Raw genomic sequence first — 24,524 nt, 5'->3', positions numbered from 1 at the left:
AGTAGCATTACGGTCTGAAGGGTCTCCAACGGGGCGAGTCCTGATTCCTGACACATTCGTCCGAACAGCAGCACCGTCTGGTTCTTCTCTTTAAATTATCCCCAGAAACAAAAAAGTTTGTGTCTCTTGGTGTTCAAAGGGGGACCGGGCTCTAAGACATTTGGAGACCTGACTTCAGGACTGATTGGACAGTAAAAGCGCATCGCCTGACTTCCTTCAATCCGATCTTTGTGCTGTTTGACCCCCTTTGAAAGGTGGATCCTGGACAGAATCTGCTAGAATCTGTTATAATGTGCGAAAACAAACACACTGGCAGCAGCATCCCGGAGCTGGTTGGCGAAGCAGAGCAGAGCCGCGTCGCCTGTCAAAGACTCCCCAGTGCGGCCCCTCTCGAGACGGCAGCACGTCATGGAACATTCCCGGAACCAGCCAGCGCACCTCCCACCATCTCTCCCTCTGTCTATCCTTCCCTCTCTCAAACTGAGGAAACACGATGGCTGAATGAGATAAAGAGCTTATTTCGGTGTGAAACGGTGGTGACACCGAGCGTGTGGAGGCGGCAGCGGCAGCTCGCCGGTCGTGCGCGGAAGCTCGGCTCCTCTAACTGGGACCGTGCGCTCACGGCCTCGGTGAAACACTAATGGCTAAAGAACAACAACAAAAAAAAACCTCATCTGATCTTCCACTTTCACAGCTTCATTTCCAGCAAGTCCCCCCCCCCCTCCCCGGTCTCCCGCTCCACCCCCGCCAGTGCAGCCTGGCCGTGCAGGCTATTGCAAATTCCTCAGGATATTACGCAACCTGGGTAATCTGCATGGGACGCGGTGCGTGCCCGGGGTATTCCCCCTGCAGTGCCGAACCCTAATACGTTAAAACTAGAACAAATGTCCTGAAAACAACCGTGCGTGTGTCCGTCATAGCTAAGAACAGCGCGCTGTCACGGCTTTCTTACCTGCCTGTGTGCGCTCCGACGGCGCATTTCCCGTCTCTGACAACAAGCGAAACCGGTGACAGGAGCTCCGCGGCAAAGCTTCAGTCCTCGGGCTTATCCGCTCCAAACAGGCGGGAGGCGGGTGTTCCACATCCACAACAGTCGAAGGGGGACGCGGGGAAACGTGGACGGAGGCTCGACGACGGAGGAAAAGTTGCGCGTAAAAATGGAAAGAATCCTTCCCGACCGGATCTGAGCTGCCGGAGCTCCACTGCAGCCACAAACACAGCAAACGTGCGCGTCTGACTGTGTGTTGTGAGTGTGTGTCTCTGGGTGAAATCAGGAGACACACACGCGCGCGCCTTTGCGCGCACATATACTCAGAGGCACACAGGGGTTATTCCAACGCTACATCCCAGAATAGCAGCAGAGAGAGAGAGAGCGAGAGACGGAGAGAGGCAGAGCGGGAGAGGGCGTGTGCGTGCGTGTGAGCGTGCGCGTGTGACGTCGTCGGATCCCCCAGCGCGCAATCAGGGTAGAAAGAGGGGAGGAGGAGCAGTGTCCGAGGAGGAGGCCGTGCGGATTCCCCGGTCACCTCTGGAACACCTGACCGGCTGTCTGACGCCCACGCGCACCGTGATACACCTGAGCCTTTAACTGTAGTTACACTTCCTGTTGCTCTAAATAAAACCGCTCCGTTCTCTGATAATGACGCCATCAGCCTGGGCATATGGATAGGCCATGGGGGGGTCAATTTGATGCTTCAGCCATCCCTGGTGGGCTGTAGTGACGTAATAAGCCCCGCCTCCAGCCACATATGTGCGATTATTGCCTGCTGGAGAAGTTTGGCCCTGCAGGGAACAAACATTTATCACCATCCTTCTCTCTAAATTTGTCCTGGTCAGCCAGACCAGGATCAACATGTGGATGTGACCTCCTCACCAGTGACCACACTGTCCCCATGGCAACACCATGGCAACTCAGCACCATGGTGAACAGGGGCTGCAGCAGCTTCTGATGTGTCCATGTTCCACCCTATGAGCAACAGCCTGGAGAACCTTCTCCACAGCCCTGACTTCCCCCTACACTGATGCAGCTAAAATGTCCAAACGTCTCCTGAGCACCAGCAGCTGCAGCTGGGAGCTGCTGCTCCGACAACAATGTCCATCAGGACTCCATCCAGGAGTTTGTCAGACTCCAGGTGGGGCTAAGCTGTTCTGACACAACATAAGTCCAGTCCGTCAGCCGGCAGCGTCTCCCCGGTCCCGTTGACCTGGATGCACCGATGCTAACGCTAACCTGCTAACATTACAGAGGTTTTATTAGCATTATATTAGCATTAGCGTGTCTTTTCCTGCGTGCACAGCACAGACCCAGGAGGACTAACATCATGTGAGGAGAACCAGCTCTCTCACTCTTGCTCACACACACCCACACACGCACACACACTTACACACACACACTATCTCACACAAAGGAAAACAGGCAGCCGCCTCAGGCTCTTCTCCAGGAGACCAAATGTAACGCCATGCAAGACAAAGCACATCTGTGACAGCTGACTGATTATTAATGCTTACTCACTCACTCACTCACTCACACACCCACCCACACACACACACACACACACACACACGCAGGATACATGTGAGGCCGCTCCCCTCACCACCACACCTAGCTTTTAACAGACTAACCTGTAACTGTGAGACAAACACAAACTCCCGCTGCTGAGCTCTCACCTGGTTCTTTTTGTTTGGGGGGAACCTGTCCAGAACCCTCCAACAGAACCTTAAATGTACACACACGTCACACAAGTCAGAGCATTACGAAACAGCTCAGGGGACAAAGGTCAAAGATCCTCACTAGGTGTCTCTGAGTTCACACTGATTGACACCTCTATCTCTCTGAGGACACCATGACATAACATTCCTGAGCACCTTACTGTAGCACGCGCGCGCACGTACGCAGTCTTTCACCATTTGAATAAACAGCGCCCCTCTCTGGTCAACATTAGTACTGCCACAAGTTCTGTCTATTTCACTTTATGATAGAATTTCATAGTTTGGCTGTAAACTAAATGTAATACAAAAACGTGATCTTTAAATTGTTATCTTAATTCAAACTTTGTAATACAGATTCTGCAGATGATCAAAGCTTCATGGAGTAATAACTGCAGATACTGACTATAAACAGAGAAAACTTAAGTTATGCCTGAAGAGAGATGTGGTTTTACCGTTGCAGGTGACATGAACACACACGCAGCTGCGACTGTGTCACCAATATAGACATAAAAAAACAGAACACTGTTGCTCAAGTTCCTATTTCAGTTCCCTGCATTCAGCTGAGCAGCAGGTTATTCCAGCATGGACGATCCTGTGTGAATCCCAGTGATGTCTAAAATTTGTTCTTCATTGTTCTAAAAGTCTGTCAGAGCCCCAGAGTCTGTAGCCCCACAATGATCCAGAACCAGAACCAGAACCTGCAGACCGGTTTAACTGGAGGAACGCTGGGCTCATCCCATCATTGGATTTTAAAGCTAAAGAAAAGGCTGAATGGGTTTAAAGACATTTGAGTGAAAGCGTTGTTTCATAAACACGATGAGGGACTCCATCATGTTCCACCTGACTTCAGTGAAGAGCTGAGGCTCTCACCATGCACAGGAACACCCTGATGGAGGCCACTGGGGCACGCTGGTCATCTGATTTCACCAACAGGTCAGAGGTCATCAACGCACCTTGAGCAAACACTCAACCTTTGGTTGTGTTTCCTCAGGACACTGGAGCTGGAGTGCAGTCCTGACCTGCTTCTGAACAAGTGTGGCGGAGAACATCTCCATCTCCAGCAGCTGCTCTGCTGCAGAGGACTGTGGGATACAGCCTGTGTCACCCCCTCAGGCTGAGGAGCCCCCAGAGCCAGACCACCAGACTAAGGAACAGCCTATCTCATTCCATGTCAAGTGAAAGTGTTGCTTGATGACACCAAAAGCCCTGGGTGGGGACCTTCCCACGCATTCTGGGAAAGAGCTCCTGCGTGAGAACCAGAACTGACATTCCGGAAAATTGTGACATCCTACTGCCCCCTGCAGGATCACACTGCCACGTCATACCTGACCAGACAGGTTCGAACCTGGAGCTGCACATGAGAACACACTTCAGGAACAACGGTGGGGATGATCCCAGCGACCACCTCTTCGATCCTCAATAAACCAGTTAGCCAGCAGCAAGCTGCTAACATGCTGCATTAAGTTAATTTCTTTTTCTCTTCCTGACAACTGGAGCCATCTTTAGATCTTCTCTGGCCTTTCATAACTTACAGAGCTGATAAAATTATCATTTTGGCAGGAAGAGTGTTTGAACTCACCAGCTCCCAGCATTCCCACAGAAACATCTCTCCTCCAGGCATGTTCAGTTTCACCATGGCAACACCACCCTCTCCTCTGGCGATGGAGGAACCTGTTTATGTTTCCCATTGTAGGTTTGTTTCCTGTGTGAACAAAAGAGTTTGGCATGAGCTCAGTACTCCAGTAATAACTCAGAAGTATGACTGGGACCATCACAACAAGGTAATAAACTAAACCCATAGTCAGAGTCCTGCAGTAGGATGACCCAGCTCAATTAAAGTACTGACACACAGCACTGCAACATACTGGTGTACTATCGAAGGTTCTGGTTAATGTATATATATAAACATTATATATGTACTGATTTACTGATGAAGGTTCTATATATGTATAGAACTTCATCAGTAAATCCAAATAAATTCCTCCTCATTTTGCTCAGTGAATGAAATATTTTTAAATGTCACAATAATGAGAACTGTTGTTCTTTTCTACACAAATGCAGTAGTACTGCACTATGTGTCAGTAGTGTGTAGAGTACTGCAGTATTTACTGTAGTATGTGTCAGTAGTGTGTAGAGTACTGCAGGATTTACCATAGTCTGTGTCAGTAGTGTGTAGAGTACTGCAGTATTTACTGTAGTATGTGTCAGTAGTGTGTAGAGTACTGCAGGATTTACCGTAGTCTGTGTCAGTAGTGTGTAGAGTACTGCAGTATTTACTGTAGTATGTGTCAGTAGTGTGTAGAGTACTGCTGTATTTACTGTAGTATGTCAGTAGTGTGTAGAGTACTGCTGTATTTACTGTAGTATGTGTCAGTAGTGTGTAGAGTACTGCAGTATTTACTGTAGTATGTGTCAGTAGTGTGTAGAGTACTTCAGGATTTACTGTAGTATGTGTCAGTAGTGTGTAGAGTACTACAGTATTTACTGTAGTCTGTGTCAATAGTGTGTAGAGTACTGCAGGATTTACTGTAGTATGTCTGTAGTGTGTAGAGTACTGCTGTATTTACTGTAGTCTGTGTCAGTATTGTGTAGAGTACTGCAGTATTTACTGTAGTATGTGTCAGTAGTGTGTAGAGTACTTCAGGATTTACTGTAGTATGTGTCAGTAGTGTGTAGAGTACTGCAGTATTTACTGTAGTCTGTGTCAATAGTGTGTAGAGTACAGCAGGATTTACTGTAGTATGTGTCAGTAGTGTGTAGAGTATTTCAGGATTTACTGTAGTCTGTGTCAGTAGTGTGTAGAGTACTGCAGTATTTACTGTAGTATGTCAGTAGTGTGTAGAGTACTGCAGTATTTACTGTAGTATGTGTCAGTAGTGTGTAGAGTACTGCTGTATTTACTGTAGTCTGTGTCAGTAGTGTGTAGAGTACTGCAGTATTTACTGTAGTATGTGTCAGTAGTGTGTAGAGTACTGCAGGATTTACCGTAGTCTGTGTCAGTAGTGTGTAGAGTACTGCAGTATTTACTGTAGTATGTGTGAGTAGTGTGTAGAGTACTGCTGTATTTACTGTAGTATGTGTCAGTAGTGTGTAGAGTACTGCTGTATTTACTGTAGTCTGTGTCAGTGTTGTGTAGAGTACTGCAGTATTTACTGTAGTATGTGTCAGTAGTGTGTAGAGTACTGCAGTATTTACTGTAGTGTGTGTCAGTAGTGTGTAGAGTACTGCTGTATTTACTGTAGTCTGTGTCAGTATTGTGTAGAGTACTGCAGTATTTACTGTAGTATGTGTCAGTAGTGTGTAGAGTACTGCAGTATTTACTGTAGTATGTGTCAGTAGTGTGTAGAGTACTGCAGTATTTACTGTAGTATGTGTCAGTAGTGTGTAGAGTACTGCTGTATTTACTGTAGTCTGTGTCAGTAGTGTGTAGAGTACTGCAGTATTTACTGTAGTATGTGTCAGTAGTGTGTAGAGTACTGCAGGATTTACCGTAGTCTGTGTCAGTAGTGTGTAGAGTACTGCAGTATTTACTGTAGTATGTGTGAGTAGTGTGTAGAGTACTGCTGTATTTACTGTAGTATGTGTCAGTAGTGTGTAGAGTACTGCTGTATTTACTGTAGTCTGTGTCAGTGTTGTGTAGAGTACTGCAGTATTTACTGTAGTATGTGTCAGTAGTGTGTAGAGTACTGCAGTATTTACTGTAGTGTGTGTCAGTAGTGTGTAGAGTACTGCTGTATTTACCGTAGTCTGTGTCAGTAGTGTGTAGAGTACTGCAGTATTTACTGTAGTATGTGTCAGTAGTGTGTAGAGTACTGCTGTATTTACTGTAGTATGTCAGTAGTGTGTAGAGTACTGCTGTATTTACTGTAGTATGTGTCAGTAGTGTGTAGAGTACTGCAGTATTTACTGTAGTATGTGTCAGTAGTGTGTAGAGTACTTCAGGATTTACTGTAGTATGTGTCAGTAGTGTGTAGAGTACTGCAGTATTTACTGTAGTATGTGTCAGTAGTGTGTAGAGTACTGCAGTATTTACTGTAGTATGTGTCAGTAGTGTGTAGAGTACTTCAGGATTTACTGTAGTATGTGTCAGTAGTGTGTAGAGTACTGCAATATTTACTGTAGTATGTGTCAGTAGTGTGTAGAGTACTACAGTATTTACTGTAGTATGTGTCAGTAGTGTGTAGAGTACTGCAGTATTTACTGTAGTCTGTGTCAGTAGTGTGTAGAGTACAGCAGGATTTACTGTAGTATGTGTGAGTAGTGTGTAGAGTATTTCAGGATTTACTGTAGTCTGTGTCAGTAGTCTGTAGAGTACTGCAGTATTTACTGTAGTATGTGTCAGTAGTGTGTAGTGTACTGCAGTATTTACTGTAGTCTGTGTCAGTAGTGTGTAGAGTACTGCAGTATTTACTCTAGTATGTGTCAGTAGTGTGTAGTATGCTGCAGTATTTACTGTAGTATGTGTCAGTAGTGTGTAGTGTACTGCAGTATTTACTGTAGTATGTGTCAGTAGTGTGTAGAGTACTGCTGTATTTACTGTAGTCTGTGTCAGTAGTGTGTAGAGTACTGTAGTATTTACTGTAGTATGTCTGTAGTGTGTAGAGTACTGTAGTATGTGTCAGTAGTGTGTAGAGTACTGTAGTATTTACTGTAGTATGTCTCTAGTACAGCATTATAGGAGTACCACCTAGACTCCTCCCCCCCTCCCCAGCTGCGTCATCATAACACGGAAGCGGCGGCCGGTGAGCGCGCGGCAGCAGAAACGCAGACGGACGCGTCAGGGTCCAGAGGAGTGGGGCAGAGGAGACACAAGCACCGCGGAGCATCATGGCGCTCATCCCCTCGCAGGTTCTCCGGGTCGCCATCCTGTTGTCGTATTTCTCCATCCTGTGTCACTACAAAGCCTTGGACATGCCAGCTCACCAGACCTACGGAGGCAGCTGGAAATTTCTGACCTTCATCGACTTGGTACAAATTCACGCTGCGTTTTTTCTTTTGAATTCATCAATCGGTCCTCCCCTTGTCGGCGGTGGGGGTTCTCGGTGCTCCGCGGGGGGGAGCGACAGGTTTGATGAGTGGGCGTTTCCGGTTCCGCCGTTCCTCCGGTCAGCGTGTTGATTTTACGGTGCGTTGCTCAGTCACCTGTGTCCCGGGCTGTTGTTTGAGGCCCCCGCCTGTTGTCGTGGACCCTGCCCCCCAGCCACTCACGAGAGCGTGCAGCGCGTGCCCAACGATTGTGTCCTTATCGGAACCGGAAACTGTCATGAAAACAACCAACACATCAAAAATTCAGTTATCTTCAATTTACATGATATGAAAATCAATATTTATTTATTGATATGAATATGTCGTAATGAATACTGGCAGGTTGACAGTGTGTTTAAGAAAAGTGTGTTTAAGAAAAGTAAAAGTCAATTATTATTATTATTACAATATTATTGTCGAGCTACTGTATGAGGAAAGGATTAACCAGCAGGTTGGAGGATTAACCAGCAGGTTGGAGGATTAACCAGCAGGTTGGAGGTTTAACCATTTGGTCCTGAAGGTGGGAGCCATTGTGCTGGGTGTGAGAGTTCCAGCGCTGGAGCTGGTTGTCTCTCCCCAGGTTCTACTGTCAAAAACAATGCTTGACGGTTCCAGCAAAACCTTTTGAAAGCTATCTATGTTTGCTTATTAATGCCATCAATGATGTCTAATGCTTTTGTGATTCCTTTGGTGAGGAAGGACACAGACATCCATCCAGCCTAGCAAAGCTCAAACTGACTGAGCTCATTTGGTTCAGTTTATGGCTCAAATAGGCAGAAGTAAAGGCGGCGTTCCTCCAGACAGGCCTCATCATCACACCTCATGTTCCCCTCACAGGTGATCCAGGCCGTGTTCTTTGGCCTGTGTGTTCTGATCGACGTGTCCAGCCTGCTGACAAAGGCCGGTGACACCAGCGAGCAGGAACGCCAGCTGAGGAAGCTGGTTGGCCTGAGGGACTGGATGATGGCAGTGCTGGCCTTCCCTGTGGGAGCGGTGAGTGTGCATGTGTGTGTCTGTTTGTGTGTGTGTGTGTGTTGCTTTGCTGACTTGTGTCTCCCCGTGCAGTTTGTGGTCTTCACCTTTTGGAGTCTCTACCTGTACGACCGAGAGCTGGTCTATCCCAAACTTCTGGACAACTTCATCCCTCAGTGGCTCAACCACGGCATGGTGAGTTCAGGAGGCAGCCGAGGGCGAGAACACACCTGGAACCGTTGTAGTTTCAGGGTTCCTGAATGAACTCACCCTGGTTTTGAAGTTGGAGGTTCGTGTGGTTGGAAGGTTAGACAACGGCTAAAACACAGTGAAGCTCTGATAGCCGCTTAAGCTGTGCGTGAGTGTGTGTGTGTGTGTGTGTGTGTGTGTGTGTGTGTGCGCGTGCGAGTGTGAGTGTGTGTTTAAGTATTGGGGGGCTGTTTGTTTCCATTTTGCTGCTTCAAGTGGAGAAAATACAAGTGCGTTGAGTTCCTCCTACTGTATACTCCAATCAATGATGTCATAGCTCACTGGTTGTCATGGCAACATCACCAAGGATGAAAACAACCTGAACACCATTACTGACTGCCGTGGCAGAGAGACGGAGAGTCCGTGTGCGTTGTAAATATTTTGCTGTATTCCATGGTATCATTGTTGTTTGTTTAGACTGGCTGCCATGGCAACTGTGATGTCATTCCCATTGGAAGCTGGAGGGTTGAGTGATGCGGGGGGATACGTTATTTATATGACTGTCGGGAGTGAGAGTTCTCCTGACTGTAGAGCTTCAGTATTGATTATTATTGATATCTGATCTGCTGACTCCACCCAGTTCACACCAGCACGGCTCAAACAGGTTCACTTTTAGAACTTTACTGAGATACATATGAGTATCCTATGAGAGTTAAAGGGCCAATAAGAAAATATAACCACTAGGTTTGCTGTTGTGCAGCATTTTAGAAGCACTTTTACGTTCCCACTTATAACTAGTTTTAGCTTAAAAGTACACAGCGATCAAAGGTTTAATCCCAGTGGTATCAACAATCCCCCCCCTCCAATGTGAAATGGTTTGTCCTGATTTTTACCTTGACCCACAGATCAAACCACTGCTGTTGGGCAACTGGGAGGGGGGGGGGTTTCCATCACAGCAGAAAGTTGGCTATAGAGAGCAGCCACAAACCTCGAAACCCCCGGGGGGGTCAGAAGTAGAGACAGAAAGAAAACTAGTGTGCTATTTAGTCCACATGCTGAACATAAGCAGTCTGGGTGTGTGTGTGTCATAATGATGGGGGGGAAACCTAGAATTTCTGACCCCATGAGAGAACTATTTTTGCACCTTCAGAGATGTTTCTGTTGTTTCTTTGCACATTTTTGCCACGGGGGACATTAGTGGAGCCTCTGAAGAAGCTCTGACGCGTCCTCCACAATGGTTCTTCTCCTTTCAGCACCTTTAAAATGTGTGTGAAGATTTGGCCTTTAAACAATAGAGTCATTAGTGTATTTTAAAATGGATTTTTCAGGTTCAAACCTAAATAGGATTTAAAACCATTTGAGAACCAATAATCCAGATTATTTTAATCCATACACACACACACACTCAGACGCTCACATAGATCTCCAGCAGTGCTCCTCCAGTTGTTGGGGATTTGGGAGAGATCCCCTCGTGGGCAAAGGTAGCTGCTGCAGGACAGGAGCCTGACTGACAGACAAAGGGACAGATGGACGGACGGAGGAATTGACAGACGGATGGAGGGACAAAGGGCCAGATAGAGGGACTGACAGACATACGGACGGACGGAGGGAGGGACAGGTTGTCCGGTGTTTCTTCCTCTTATTTTGCAGGCTGACAGTTTGGTGGTTTGTGCCCGCCCTTTAGTTATTGGCTGTGCTGCTCTGCCCCTCCAGCACACCACCGTTCTGCCCTTCATCATCATTGAGATGCGGACCAGCCGTCACCGGTATCCCAGCAGGCCGTGCGGTCTGGCTGCTGTGTGCTGCTTCGCCATCGGATACATCCTCTGGTACCAAAGACCGAATCAACCTTTACTTCCGACCACTACGTGTCCCACAGTAACTGACCCTCGTTGTGTCTCTGCCCACTCAGGACGTGTTGGGTGCACCAGGTGACGGGGGTGTGGGTCTACCCGGTGCTGGAGCGCATTGCCCCCCTGGCCAGAGTCTTGTTTTTCAGCATGATGACGTTTGTGATCTGCCTCCTGTACACCCTCGGCGAGATCCTCAACAGCTACATCTGGGATCAGACACACACAGGTACACACAAACTCACATACACAGATAGACACAGGTACACACTCACAGATACACACACATACACAGGTAGACTCACAATCACAGATACACGTATACAGGTACGCACACTCACAAATACACACAAACATACACAGGTAACCTACACACTCATAGGTACACATTGACAGAGACACACGTACACAGGTACACCCTCATAGATACACACGTAGGATATAAATGTGAACGCAAACCCAAACGTGGATTTGTCTCTCAGAAAAGATGAAAGGTGAATGACGTGTGGGAGGACTGGACTTCCTCGTTGGACAGAAGAGGTGCGGCGCCTCGCCTCCACCTGTGGAGCAGCACAAGAACAGAACAACGGGCCACTGGTGGCAACGATGGAGACCAATCGAGTGGACCCGCAATACTAACATGGAATAACTCCGCTTTGTCTTTATCGGAAACACACACACTGGTGTTAAAATTGAATACAGGTGACAGACATACGTGACGATGACTTTGCTTTTATCAACAGTTTATGGATCTTTTATTGATTTCAATTTCTTGAATGGAAGAAAATAAAGATGATTTAAAATATAAACCTTTTGTGGGAAGAGATTTAATTTTATTTCACCAGATTTGGTTTTTAATTGGAAAGGTACAGAATTAAACTTGATTGTGTGGTTAGTGTGGCCGATAACGCTCAGGAAAACCTCAATCAGTAGTGATCACGTTCACGCACGGTCACGATCAGCTGCTGTTAAGCGCCCCCTGCTGGGCAGATGATGCCTCCTGATCCACACGCGTATGTCACCAGCAGGTTTACAAAAGTCACAATCAGGTCACATAATGCAGCTTAAAAAAGTCTTTTATTAACAGTAACAAAACAATCATACGACAAATATGGTCATGAATGATCAATCCTTCCTCGTTTTTGGTTTGGGGGCTGAAAAAGTAGAAAGAAAGATGAAGAAAAAGCAATAATACGGAGATAAAAGGAAGATTCAAGTAGGCGTTGATACCGTTGGGATTCTCCTGTTTGTAAAAAGTCTTTAGCATTTCTACAGCTTCACCTGCTCGGTGACCTGAAACACACTGAAAATACAAGAGGAGCGAGATCAAGCCAAATGTCTGTGGACACACATGTCTGTGTGTGCACACACAGACATGTGTGCAACAAAAACAATGAAATATGAGTAAATAATAAACCTTAAAGGTGTTTCCAGTCTGAGGTAAATCTGCAGAGGAAACATCCAGAATGGAACCACAGCCTCCAAACCGCTCGTTCCTGCAGCCGTACACGACTGTGGGGATGTCTGAAGAGCAGGTGAAGGACCAGAGCAGCAACACACACACACACACACACACACCCACCCACACACACAAATCCAGGATACTCAACAGACGCAGTGCAGCAGCACACATTACACACGGTTCAACGGTGACGTACAGAACCGTGTTCCTGCTCACTCTGCTCACGTCCAAGTTGCTGCTGTGACACCAGTTAAGGAGCTCATCCAGGGCCACCATCTCAGCATGACGGGTGGCCTGACACACACACACACACACACACACACGTGCACCGGACACACACATATTAGTTTCTTTGAAAGCTGATTTAAGAGTAGATGAAGCATTTGTTACAGATATAAGTCTTATTTGAGGACATTTGTTTAAACTGTTAGAAACATTAAATAAAACTGTTTCCTCACGTTTTTCGTCTCGTTGACTTCATTCCTCCCTTTGCCAACAACTTCACTGTTGTAAACCATCAGACACCCAACTGGCACTTCTCCATTCTGCAGAGCATCTTTGGCCTGCAGTTCACAACACTAAACAGTTACAACAGCAAAAAGCTGCAACAAACATCAGCATGTATTTTAAAATCACTTGATAGAGAACTGTTTAGTGGAAACAAGGTGTAAAAATGCAGTGACTCAATAAGGTCTTTAGCTGCAGCTCTTAATTTAAAAGGCTTCATCGTTCACCCACCATGTCGAACGCTTTGTCCATCCATGTCTCAATGTCCTCCACAGCTGTGTCCCCGCTACGTCCCTCCTTCGTTTCCATGACCAAAGTTACCTCGTATTGTAATAAAAGTTGTCATTAAGAGTTGAATATGTTTTAGGTTGAAGGCATGCAGCCAGCTGCTGCTGGCTAAATTGTCTTTATGGACGGCGGAAGAAAATAGTGGACGGACCGGAACTAGCCATAAAACGCAAACGTCAAATAAAACTCGACTTTAGAAAGTCCAACCAGAAATGGGGACATTTACAAGAATAAAGGTCGACTGTGATGCCGCCGTCCCATACAGGAGGGATCTTTTTCAAAGTGAAATAAACTTTATGTACATAAAATGCTATGATATTTAATCCAATAGGATTTCTGTTATCTGTGCATCCAAGTACACAGAAAGTCTCATCCTCTAGTTGTCTTCATGTCAACCCCCCCCCCCATAGGTTTTTCCATGAATGTGATTGTCTTAATAACTTAATAACTGGGTGATTGTTTGCAACATTGTGCACAGCTGTTAATATGGGAAAAAGAAAAATACATTATTTGAAAGGTATTTTCCCCCACAAGACTTTTTTGACCGGCGTCTTTTGTTTTTGGCCTTGATTTGGTTTAGTGTGAGTGTTGGCGTCTTGGCGGGGTATAATGCTTTTATTTTGAAAGTTAAAACAGGAAACCGCAGTGTGTGTTCTTGTTGACTTGATCAAAATAATGTGACAGCACGAATGTGCTAGCAAGTGGAAACTCTTCAGTTAAGATACAATACTCAGTGCATTTTAAAGCACTGAGTAATTTATGTATTTATATATATTTTTTTAATTTGTAACTTCAGCCCAAAGATGTTTTCATCTGTTTGGAATTTTGTTAAACGCCACAGACGGAAATTTATTTTCACTGGAGCTGCAGTCGGAGGTAAAAGCTAACAAGTTTAGCAGCACGCTTTATAAAAATATTTTATCTTAATCATCCATGTTCATCAACGTGTTTTAGTGTTTAACCCTGCATAAGAGGCGAACTCCAAACCAGAGTAACTGCGGGTAAATAGAGGAAGAAAAACTATATCAGAAAAAAGCTTCAAAGACTTCTAACTTCTAATCGGTTTAAGTTAGGACTCTCGTGTTTTTATCTGATTATTTTAGCCAGTAGTTAATTATTGCTGAACTAAAGTAAGCTAATGAGCCTTAAATAGCAGATAACCTGGATGCGAGTGAAGGAAGAGAAGTTTGGGCCGTCGCTAACTTCTTAACTGAAGGGGGGAATAACCTGTTCAGGTGTTTATTTCCTGGGGAAATACGCGCAAAAGAAGCTGCGGGAGATGCAGGAGAGAGAGGCAGCAGAGTACCTGGCTCAAGCCCGCAGACATATCCACTTCGAGAGCAACCAGAGGACTTGTAACATGACAGGTGAGGCTGCTGCTGGCCACGTGATCAGCTGCCCCGCCCTCTGATTGGTCCGTTTGTGTGCGTAGTTCTGTCCATGCTGCCTGCGCTCAAGGACGCCATCGTGTCCCAGTTAAACTCCGAGAGTCTGACCATGCTGCTCAAGACCAGGTGAGTCCGTCAGCGCCACCCTGAGCTCAGGCCGGTTCGTCTGTGTCACTAACGTGTCGGAACGGTTCTTCTGTCAGGCCCGCCAACAAACTGGAGATCTGGGAGGATCTAAAGATCATCAGTAAGTTTGGAGCCCGCTGGCACCTCACCCAACCTTTGTGCTGTGATCACCAACCGCTGATCCGCTCCAGGTTTTACTCGCACCATTGTGGGCGTGTACAGCACCTGCATGCTGGTGGTTCTGCTGCGAGTCCAGCTGAACATCATCGGAGGGTACTTGTACCTGGACCTGGACACGTCGGCGGGCCACCCTGGCCAGGTGAGGGACACACGCATACAGACACACACACATATATATATATATATATATATATATAGACACGTACATGACTGCCTCTGGCTCTGACTCTCTTGGTTCCCTCCCAGACTCCTCGGGCTCCTCCTGACGTCCAGCACCAGTACCTGTCCAGTATCCAACACCTGCTGGGAGATGGTAGGACGGAGTCCCGATCCCATTTGACCCAGAGCAGAGTGTGCCTGTCCTCTGGCCTATGCTCTGTGACCTGTGTGACCTCTGACCCGTCTCATGTGCAGGTCTGGCTGAGTTGATGACGGCGGTGAAGGGGGCGGTGCGGCGCTCGTTGGGAGGGTAGGTGTGATGTCGGCCCACTGCCCACTGAGTTGCGTTCTGATTGGCTGCCTGTGTTCAGCATCTCCCTGAAACAGAATCTGTCCCTAGTGGAACTGGAGCAGCAGCTCAGCTGGGTCAGAGCGGTGGTGGAGTCCGCTTCGCCGCTGTCCAGGTACATTCTGGCCGATGACGAGAACGCGCTTGCTGAGCAGGTGGTTCCACACACGCAGACACAAACACACGCATGCACATACACACGCACTCGTAGGCAGCCAACTAACCACAGTCCTGTTATGTTGAGGCCTGTGGACTGACTGAAGAAGACACTGTGACCATCAAAATGCTGAATGAGACCAGAGACATGTTGGACAGGTAAACGTCCTACTGCTGGTAACAACAGAGGAGTGTGTGGTTCCGTCCTGATTTGTGTGTGTGTGTGTGTGTGTGTGTGTGTGTGTAACTGCAGTCCGGACTTCAGCACGGTCCTGAACGCCTGTCTGAATCGAGGATTCTCTCGTCTCTTGGACAACCTGGCTGAATTCTTCCGCCCTCCTCCCGGTGACCCCGCCCTCCTTGGTGCCGACAGGTCGGTTGCTTCTTCCTCTGATTTCCTATGAACACGAACGCGTCTTTTAGCTGCGCTTCTCTTCTTCTGGCCGATCAGCCGTCAGTGAGCTGAGGCTCTGCTTGTGTTGGACTTGAGCGGGAAACAGCAGATGCGTCTGTTGGTGTACATTTGGACAAACACAGGTTTGTGTGTGTCCGTGTGTGTGTGTGTTCAGTCTCTCAGCCGTCAGTCTTCCGCTGGCTAAGATCATCCCCATCATGAACGGGCAGATCAACATCATCTGCAGCGAGACTCCCAGTCACTTCATCCAGGTAAGAACACACATCTTTCATCTTCAGTCTTTTAATCAACTCACCATCAGGACAAAAGACAGACAGCAAATCTGGACGCTCATCTCCTCTCTCTCTCTCTCTCTCTCTCGCTCTCTCGCTCTCTCTCTCTCTCTCTGTGGTTTCAGGATTTGTTGATGAACGACCAGGTGAAGGAGTTCGCCGCCAACGTGTACGAGACTTTCAGCACCCCACAGGAGCTGCAGAAGTAAGCCAGGAAGTGGAGGAGCTGACCTGTTCTCCCGGTCCTGCCGATGTCCCACGATGCGTCTTTGGCGTCCCACATCAGCATCATACACTCTTTAACTGGTGGAGGATCGACAGCTGAGCCCGAGGGTGGCCCTGTGAGCAGTGCATCATGGGAAGTTGCCGACTGATGCAGAGTTACTCCCGATCTCCCAGCTCTTCAGAATCCATGGGGAAAACGTGGATTAATTTAGCCTCCTTATGGACGATGGTGGTTAAATCTCATCAGAGTTGTTTTAGTTTATTAATCTTTAGTTCTCTTAGCAGCTGACTAGAGACGTGTGAAATCTCATCATCTCAAATCTCATCAAAATGACCCAAACTGCTCTTTGATTTTGGTGGCCCATTAATAAAACTCTAACTCGGAAGAGAGCTGCTGCTTTTTGTAATCATGAATGTAATTACAAAAGTGAAATGGTAACTGGTCAACCGTATCACATTATTATTATTTTTCATTTGGTTCCTGTGACACCCAGTTGCCGTTCCAATTTATGTCCGGAGGGCGTCGCTGTTGTGCATCTAGGGTACTGACGGGTCACCTGCTCCCGTCAATGTTTCCAGTTTTAAACGAACATCGGCTGTCTGACGTTATATTTTCTCTTGTTGCGCCACTTATTCAGAGAGATTTTCTGAGTGATACCTGGAATTGTGGTTGTGATGTCAGATTTCCCTCTCAGGTGACCTGTGACCCTGATGGGCTGATTAAAACAGAATGTAAATTCTATTTGAAGACGTCAGATTCCTGAATAAAAGCTGTTCAAAGATTTAACAATAAATGTGATTATGATTTCAGAAATACACTTTGATGTTGATTTTAATTTTAAAATCACCCACACCACCAGGGGGCGACATCTCTATCCCTATCATCCACTGGTTGGATTCCAACAAAAACGCTAATGAACATTCCTGAACTAAAGGTGATCCCTAGCTGGAACCCTATGGTCTTCAATGGTGTGGATCTACCAACTGGGAAACATCAAGTTCTCCTTTAAAACCCAAACAACTGCCAATCTTAAATCCTGTGCATCCTCAGTGAGGGTTGGTGGAAGATGAAATCAGCTGACTGAAGAATCTGTGACCATGTTGCTCACATGATCAGCAGTTCTCCCGATCCAGCTGGTTTAGATGATTCCCATCTTTGGATTTCTGTCCAAGGGGTGTGTCCTCATGAGGCCTAGGCCGCCCCGCCCACCATGGAGGGGCGGGGCCTTACGCTTCCTCATGCTGAACTGCTGAATCAACTTCATGCACGTTTGATCACAATAGGTGACGAATGATGTGAGTTCCAAAAATCTGGAGATTAAAGCAGAAACATCAGGAACCAAAAGTTTGGGTCTTGTTAGGGGAACATTTCTGTTTTCGAACATTGATGAAAAGCAATTGATGATGCAGCAGCCGCACATCTACACATGGTGACACATGGTGATGAAATGAACCGCTGTAGTCTTCACTTTTGACCTCCTGACCTGCTGGAAACAGAGAAAGAAGAACCAATTGTGTCTCCAGAGTCTAAGAAGAGAAGTGAAGATGCAGCAGAATGGAGGCTCTGTTCCATCAGCTGAGTCAGAGCTCCATCACGTTCAACAGGCTTGATGTGACAGAGCTGCAGCACCAGACCTACTCTGGTCTTCTTATCTTTGGAAATCCCCAGGTGTTCCTGAACACAACACGCCAACTTATCTGCAGCTCCACCAATCAGGTCCTGATTCAGGCCCAACTGGGCTTAAATACACAAACTGGTGTTTCCAACTGTCCCATTGTGCTCTCGGCACTGGTTCCATCTCTCCCAAATATTTATGGGGTTAAACATTTGTGGTTTTAAGGTAACAAAGTACACACTTTTACAGTTACGCATAATTCAACCTGGACAAACCTGCCGAGCCACTTGCGAAATCAGGTCATGTGATCTGTGATAACTGTGTGTTATATCCTGCTTAAGACAAAATCCTCTTCCTGAAGCCCAGTGGGCATATTTGACTTATTTGATCAGGAATATTTGACTGAAAGAGGACGTGCTGTCTTTTCCCCCCCTTATAGCCCCCCAGAGGCCGCGGAGTGAACTGCAACTTCATCCTCGTGTCCAATCTGACTCCCAGAGGTGCACTTTTTTGTTTTATCTGTCCTAAAGAGACAAAAAAAAGGCCATCTGAGAGGGTTTTTGTTCCTGCTCCCAGAAACATCAGGCAGCAGCAGAGCATTGCTCTGTATGCTTGCTATCGATGTTCCTGAAGGTGACTCACCTGGTGAATCACACAAATACTGAGGTCATCTTTGACTTCTACCACTCTTCTGTTTACTTCTCTCCATCTTCAACTCTTTCTCTCCTCCTCTCTTCTCTGCTATCATCTCTGTATCATTGGCTATCACTGGCAATGTGTGTGTGTGTGTGTGTGTGTGTGTGTGTGTGTGTGTGTGTGTGTGTGTGTGTGTGTGTGTGTGTGTGTGTGTGGTCGCGTGCCTACATTATTGATTCCCTCTGAGCCAGGCTGTAATCTGTGTCCTGAATTCTGATTGGCTGCCTGCTGTCAGGCCTGTTACCTGACTATCCTCTACTTCTGCTGATTGGATGCACTCAAATCCATCATTAGGAATTCATGATGATGTAGGCTGAGGTCACCATGGTGATCAGGGGATGATGTCACCTCATCTTAGCTCCTTGATTGGCCTGGATGGATGGATGGATGGATGGATGGATGGATGGATGGATGGATGGATGGATGGATGGATGGATGGATGGATGGATGGATGACAACAACAGTTCAGGAAGCTGATGCTCACGTTTGATGGTCTTCTTCTACTCCTCCTGGGCTGTCAGACCACACTTCCTCTTCCAGTCCCGTGACTCTTTGTGCACTTTTGTGCTGTTCATTGTATCTTCTGATCTGCTGTGTCATGCTGCTTCAAACACCACCTGCTGATTCATCATTAGTCATCAAACAAATCCAGTGTGTTACTGTGTGTGTGAGAGAGACTGTGTCTGACTGCGTCTGAGAGTGTGTGTTCTCCTCTCGAAATTGTTTAACTAATGTTCTTCCAATCTCATTTTGGCAGCTACTGGTCAGTCTGACCATGATGTTTACTGAAATTTTGAATTTAAACCCTTCCAGGTGTTCCTCAAAGACACATTGTTGACCTTGTAGGTTATATAAGATCTATAGATCTTATATAAGATGTAGAGACCCTGTCATTAGTTATGAGTGCGGAAGTTGTACCATCAACAAGGTGACGTTGTGTCTATTTGCATAACAGTCTGTAAGAGACGAGACTGTGATGTCATTGTCACTTGAAACAGGGTGTGTGTGTGTGTGTGTGTGTGTGTGTGTGTGTGTGTGTGTGTGTGTTGCAGCTGCTGTGGCCATATAACCTACTTTACCCAGAATCTAAAAATAACCGTGCAGAGAGTTTGAGGATGTGAGGCCCAGACAAACCACTGCCCTGAGCTGGGGATACTGGGATACTTTCCAGTTCACCACATTCCTTCCTTGCTTTGGTCTACTTCCTGTGAGGGCCAGGCTGGGAGAGAGGAGTTGAGACCTTCTTCAGCACCTGAGTGATGTCACCAGGAAACAGCCATCAGGTATCTGTGCAGACCAGAGGAGGAGGCTTCTGTTGCCACAGCAACAGTCCTGTAAATATAAACAGAGATGGTAACAGATCAGCCGAAAGCCTGAGACCATCAATAGCCAAGTCAGCCGGCAGGAGGATCATGGGAAATCCTTCTCACATAAAACATCACATAATAACCAAGGGAGCTTAGTCTGATGGGGGCTGGGATGAGGAGTGGAGCATTCTGGGTTCGAGTCCCAGTGAAGACAAAACATGGAAGATGTTCTGGTAGAAGGAGAAGGTGCCAAGGCACCCTTGAGCAAGGTACCAAACCCAAATATTCAAACTGGTGACCTATCCAGGGGTGGACCTGGAGAGGAGAGGAGAGGAGAGGAGAGGAGAGGAGAGGAGAGGAGAGGAGAGGAGAGGAGAGGAGAGGAGAGGAGAGGAGAGGAGAGGAGAGGAGAGGAGGGGAGGGGAGAGGAGAGGAGAGGAGAGGAGAGGAGAGGAGAGAGATAGCAAAAACTACCATCTCTGTCTTTAATCAGCTAGTGATTCACCTGTGTTTGTCTGTAGTTATCTGTGTGGAGCTCCTGTATTTCAGCATATGTAAACAGGTGTTGCTGTAAATGATGTATAAAAGATATTTTTAATGTAGAAACAGGTGTTTCACACACATTGTTTCAGCAGCAGAACTTACATTTACTTGAAGTCTTCAGACTTCAGGCAGTTGGAGTTTATCTAAGAATGCAGGAGACATGAGGTCAATAGTCATGTGATGCAGGAGTGTGGGGGAGGAGCCTGCCTCTGTCACATGACAGGAGGATGGATGGAGGAATGATGGAGGAGCAGCAGCTTCCGGAAAACGATGATGCACCTTAGGAGAGAAGGAGAAGAGAACAAAGAAGCAGAAAAAGAAAAAAGATGTTAAAATGTGTGCCATTCTACATATTTTAACAATTTGCTGATTTTGAATTTTTGATTTTGGGATATTTTAATAATCATTAAAACAACTGACCACTCAATTGATGCATTAATATGATGATTGTTTAACTGTTTTCTAATTATTCACAGAATTTCAATTTTAAAAAAGCATTTATACAGCCGTATGTTTAAAACGTTCCCTCATCATCACATTTCCTTCAATAGTTGTCGCACATTCAGCGCTCCTTTGTGCTCCCCCCTTTCTTCCTCCTCATCTTTCCTTCTCCCCTCCTCCTCCTCTTCTTTTCCTCTGAGCAGGAGCTGATGATGTCATCCTTTTTTCCGGGAAATATTCTCAGTGGTTTCCCGAATGACTGGGAGGGTAGAAACCCAGCAGGGGGTGGCATAATTTCATGTTCATAAATCCAGGAAGTGAGCAGAGGGGTGTGTGTGTGTGTGTGTGTGTGAGTGTGTGAAGGCCTCCTGTTGTGGAGCTGCAGCCTCTCAGTTTCATTCTGACTGAACCATTGGGACACGTTGTCATAGCGAGAGTTCCTGCTGGGCAGAAGGGAAATGAAACTGTTTGCCCCATAAGCCTGGAAAGGTAACCACAAGGGCACAAAAAGGTCATATGTTCACTTGTGATTCCAGCTAGAAACAAAACTGGACACTTCTGTTGGGCAAGCACATTAAAAACTGCATTAGCCAACATGCTACGCTCATTAGCAACCAACCTAACCAAGCTTGGGAGAGGATGAATTTGGTCAGTTTAAGTGAGATTAAATATACGGTGTTAGGTTGACGTTTGCCCTCTGGGTCTTCTCACACAGGGTTACCACGCCTGTGAGGACCACTTCCATCAGGACCATCAGTCAGATTTGGAACCAAAAACTGAGCTCAGGCACCTTAGAAGACACATGGCCACCCGGAGGGTTAGGGCTATCTAGGGTTAGGGGGTAGGGTTAGGGTTAGGGTTAGCTGGGGTTAGGGGTTAAGGTTATGGTTAGGGTTAGCTAGGATTAGGGTTAGGGTAAGGGTCAGGGGTTAGGGTTAGGGTTTAGCGTTAGGGTTAGGGTAGGGCAGGGGTCACCAACACAGTGCCCGTGGGCACCAAGTCACCCGCAATGACCCCATGATTCACCCGCAAGCCTGTTCTAAAAATAGCGTCTAAGAAAAAATTTTCTACCGCTACTTTTTTTAAATCACACCTGCATTTTCATAGATTTTAAAAAAATAAATAAAAATATAAATAAAGTGAAGGTGAACTCTGGCCTAGTTCAAAGGTCAGTATTGTGCGCATGAAAGAACCTTTGCGCTTGTGGAGAATAAACTAGAAGGCAGTGAAGATGGTGAGTGGAGGGCAATTTTCTACCCCGAAAACGTGGCAAAAAGAAGACAGTAAATCTATCATTTTCAAAGTGAATGGGAGGAAGAGTAATATTTTACTACTGTGAAAGGAAGGTGTGTATGTTGCATTTGTGGGGCGACTGTAATGACGGCGAAGCAGCACAATGTGGAGCGACGCTTCACTACGCGTCATGAAAGCTACAATGCTAATGCTAACTACCCACCGGGAAGCATTCTACAGTCAGAGAAGGCCCAGGAGCTAAAAAGGGTGTTTATAAAATGTAACAGATTTTGAGCAGAATTGCAGTAGATTTGTTAAGATTTATTCAATATGAAAGTTATTTTTTTTAAATGTTGCATAACTTTTTAAAACGTGGTTCAACATGGTTTATGAATTGTTAAAATGGTTTAGTTTCTTATGGTTGAAAGGGTCTGGTGAAAACTCCACATTTTTTTTCTGATCAAATGTAGAAGTGATCATCTGAACAATTGCTGAGAATAATAATAAAGTGTTGAATATTGAGCTTTTCTGTTAGCCACTCTAAGTTATTGATACACACACACACACACACACACACACACACACACACACACACACACACACAATTTGTTATTTTAGAGGAGTGTGTCAAGCAGTAGCCCTTCACACGACTCGGTACCCATGATGTAGCTCTTGGTTTCAAAAAGGTTGGTGACCCCTGGGGTAGGGGTTAGGGTCAGGGGTTAGGGGTTAAGGTTATGGTTAGGGTTAGCTAGGATTAGGGTTAGGGGTTAGGGTATGGGTCAGGGGTTAGTGTTTAGCATTAGGGTTAGGGTAGGGGTTAGGGTTAGGGTAAGGGTCAGGGGTTAGTGTTTAGCATTAGGGTTAGGGTAGGGGTTAGGGTTAGGGTTAGGGTTAGGGGTTAGGGTAAGGGTTAGCTAGGGTTAGGGGTTAGGGTAAGGGGCTAGGATAAGGGTCAGGGGTTAGTGTTTAGCATTAGGGTTAGGGTAGGGGTTAGGGTTAGGGGTAGGGTAAGGGTCAGGGGTTAGTGTTTAGCATTAGGGTTAGGGTAGGGGTTAGGGTAAGGGTCAGGGGTTAGTGTTTAGCATTAGGGTTAGGGTAGGGGTTAGGGTTAGGGGTTAGGGTAAGGGTTATGGTTAGGGTTAGCTAGGGTTAGGGGTTAGGGTAAGGGTCAGGGGTTAGTGTTTAGCATTAGGGTTAGGGTAGGGGTTAGGGTAAGGGTCAGGGGTTAGTGTTTAGCATTAGGGTTAGGGTAGGGGTTAGGGTTAGGGTTAGAGTTAGCTAGGGTCAGGGGTTAGGGTTATTGTTTAGCGTTAGGGTTAGGGTAAGGGTTAGGGTTAACTCAGAGCTCCTGTGTGTATTTTAGAGTGTGACGTTGGGCGAGCACGTATACACACACACGCACACACACACGCGCACACACATGCACACACACACACATACACAGTGAAACTACCTGATCCAAAAATAGAGGAGGTCTTATTTAGCTGGTGGGTCAGTCCACAAATCACTGTTATTAATAGTCAACAGGGTCAGCGATGACGTCAGGATCTGGAGCGTGTGGTGACCTATGACCTTTTCACCACTGATTAAGCGTGTGTGAATGTCACAGCTCTTATCATTTTTAATCTTTGACAGCCCACAATTGTATGATTATTTTTAGGTCCACATCAAAGAAAACCATGACCTCACTGGTCCTCATAGGTTTGGATGTGGACTAAAAATGTGTCCTTAAACTCTGCCCACCTCCACGGTGCCTTGAAGGACCCCAGCTTTAACCCTTGGCGCTGTGGCCTTCCAGCTTCAGATCCACACCCTGAAACACACATTTGGAGATTCACTGAATCATTTCAAATAAAGAGGAACAATGTGTGTGCATTTTCATGTTTGTGCTTCACGTGGGTCCTCTCTGGCTGACTGACTCAGCACTCTGTGAAAGGTTTCCTCTCTACAGCTGAGGAGCTCCTCAAAAGGAAACACCAAACCACCGGTTAGATATTAACTCACTTTTATGGCTCCTCTCCCACACAACAACCCAGATTTCCCTGAAAACCTGACCCCAGGTGAATGAAGCTCCTCCCACACAGGCGTTTCTCAACAATGTGAGAGTGTGACTGTGACAGGAAGTGAGCGAGGGGGAAGGAAATGGAGCTCCTGTAAGTCCACATCTGAAATGCTGAGAATTTTTCATGGGTGAAAGATGGGTACAAACTCACAATATATCACAACATAAAATCACAAAATGATTTTTCAGCAGCTTCACATCGCGTTGCTATAGCAATAAGCTTCCTTAAACGGACGCTACAAAGAAACTCTGAAGACTCAAATTCAAATTTGGACCTTTTTAAACCTGCTGCAGCTCCTCTGACCGGATGCTACAGGGAGAACTCAACATTTCATTGGTCCCGAGAAAATC

At 46.4% G+C, this 24,524-nt stretch overlaps 4 protein-coding genes across 8 annotated transcripts in view; 2 read left to right on the top strand and 2 right to left on the bottom strand.

Moving 5' to 3' along the window:
- The window catches only part of hivep2a (HIVEP zinc finger 2a), a 37,736-nt gene extending 33,343 nt beyond the window's left edge, over positions 1–4,393 (bottom strand). The window contains exon 1 of one of the 3 annotated variants that reach the window (XM_029849526.1): positions 4,289–4,393. The gene's annotated coding sequence lies outside the window, so the exon portion shown is untranslated. Of the gene's footprint in view, positions 1–952; positions 1,375–4,288 lie in introns of those variants that run through there. The other 2 variants (XM_029849525.1, XM_011611813.2) reach the window with 2 other exon arrangements.
- A 3,036-nt stretch (positions 4,394–7,429) lies between these two features.
- aig1 (androgen-induced 1 (H. sapiens)) lies at positions 7,430–11,554 on the top strand. 2 transcript variants are annotated; one of them, XM_029849605.1, is made up of 6 exons: positions 7,430–7,677; positions 8,572–8,727; positions 8,800–8,901; positions 10,609–10,724; positions 10,808–10,974; positions 11,228–11,554. In XM_029849605.1, exons 1-6 carry the CDS (start codon positions 7,537–7,539, stop codon positions 11,245–11,247), a joined length of 702 nt encoding a protein of 233 aa, XP_029705465.1. In that variant the 5' UTR covers positions 7,430–7,536; the 3' UTR covers positions 11,248–11,554. The 2 variants fall into 2 exon arrangements, with proteins under 2 accessions (XP_029705465.1, XP_029705466.1); XM_029849606.1 differs by lacking the exon at positions 11,228–11,554 and having other exon boundaries at positions 10,580–10,724; positions 10,808–10,968.
- A 249-nt stretch (positions 11,555–11,803) lies between these two features.
- Positions 11,804–14,421, bottom strand: adat2 (adenosine deaminase tRNA specific 2). The gene is made up of 7 exons (XM_003971439.3): positions 14,309–14,421; positions 12,946–13,035; positions 12,666–12,770; positions 12,351–12,501; positions 12,163–12,269; positions 11,976–12,048; positions 11,804–11,899 (listed from the first exon to the last, which is right to left on the bottom strand). Exons 1-7 carry the CDS (start codon positions 14,327–14,329, stop codon positions 11,871–11,873), a joined length of 576 nt encoding a protein of 191 aa, XP_003971488.2. The 5' UTR covers positions 14,330–14,421; the 3' UTR covers positions 11,804–11,870.
- pex3 (peroxisomal biogenesis factor 3) lies at positions 13,637–17,086 on the top strand. Of its 2 annotated transcripts, XM_003971401.3 has the most exons (12): positions 13,638–13,878; positions 14,238–14,369; positions 14,435–14,516; positions 14,594–14,637; positions 14,708–14,835; positions 14,943–15,009; positions 15,111–15,165; positions 15,227–15,359; positions 15,449–15,519; positions 15,614–15,733; positions 15,930–16,026; positions 16,173–17,086. In XM_003971401.3, exons 1-12 carry the CDS (start codon positions 13,806–13,808, stop codon positions 16,254–16,256), a joined length of 1,086 nt encoding a protein of 361 aa, XP_003971450.1. In that variant the 5' UTR covers positions 13,638–13,805; the 3' UTR covers positions 16,257–17,086. The 2 variants fall into 2 exon arrangements, with proteins under 2 accessions (XP_029705455.1, XP_003971450.1); XM_029849595.1 differs by lacking the exon at positions 16,173–17,086 and having other exon boundaries at positions 13,637–13,878; positions 15,812–15,947.
- The last annotated feature ends 7,438 nt before the right edge of the window (positions 17,087–24,524 follow it).

This window comes from Takifugu rubripes, chromosome 16 (assembly GCF_901000725.2).
Source record: "Takifugu rubripes chromosome 16, fTakRub1.2, whole genome shotgun sequence".
Taxonomy (NCBI): Eukaryota; Metazoa; Chordata; class Actinopteri; order Tetraodontiformes; family Tetraodontidae; genus Takifugu; species Takifugu rubripes.
The sequence above is the reverse complement of the archived record's forward strand: the minus strand, read 5'-3'. Positions and strand labels throughout refer to the sequence as shown.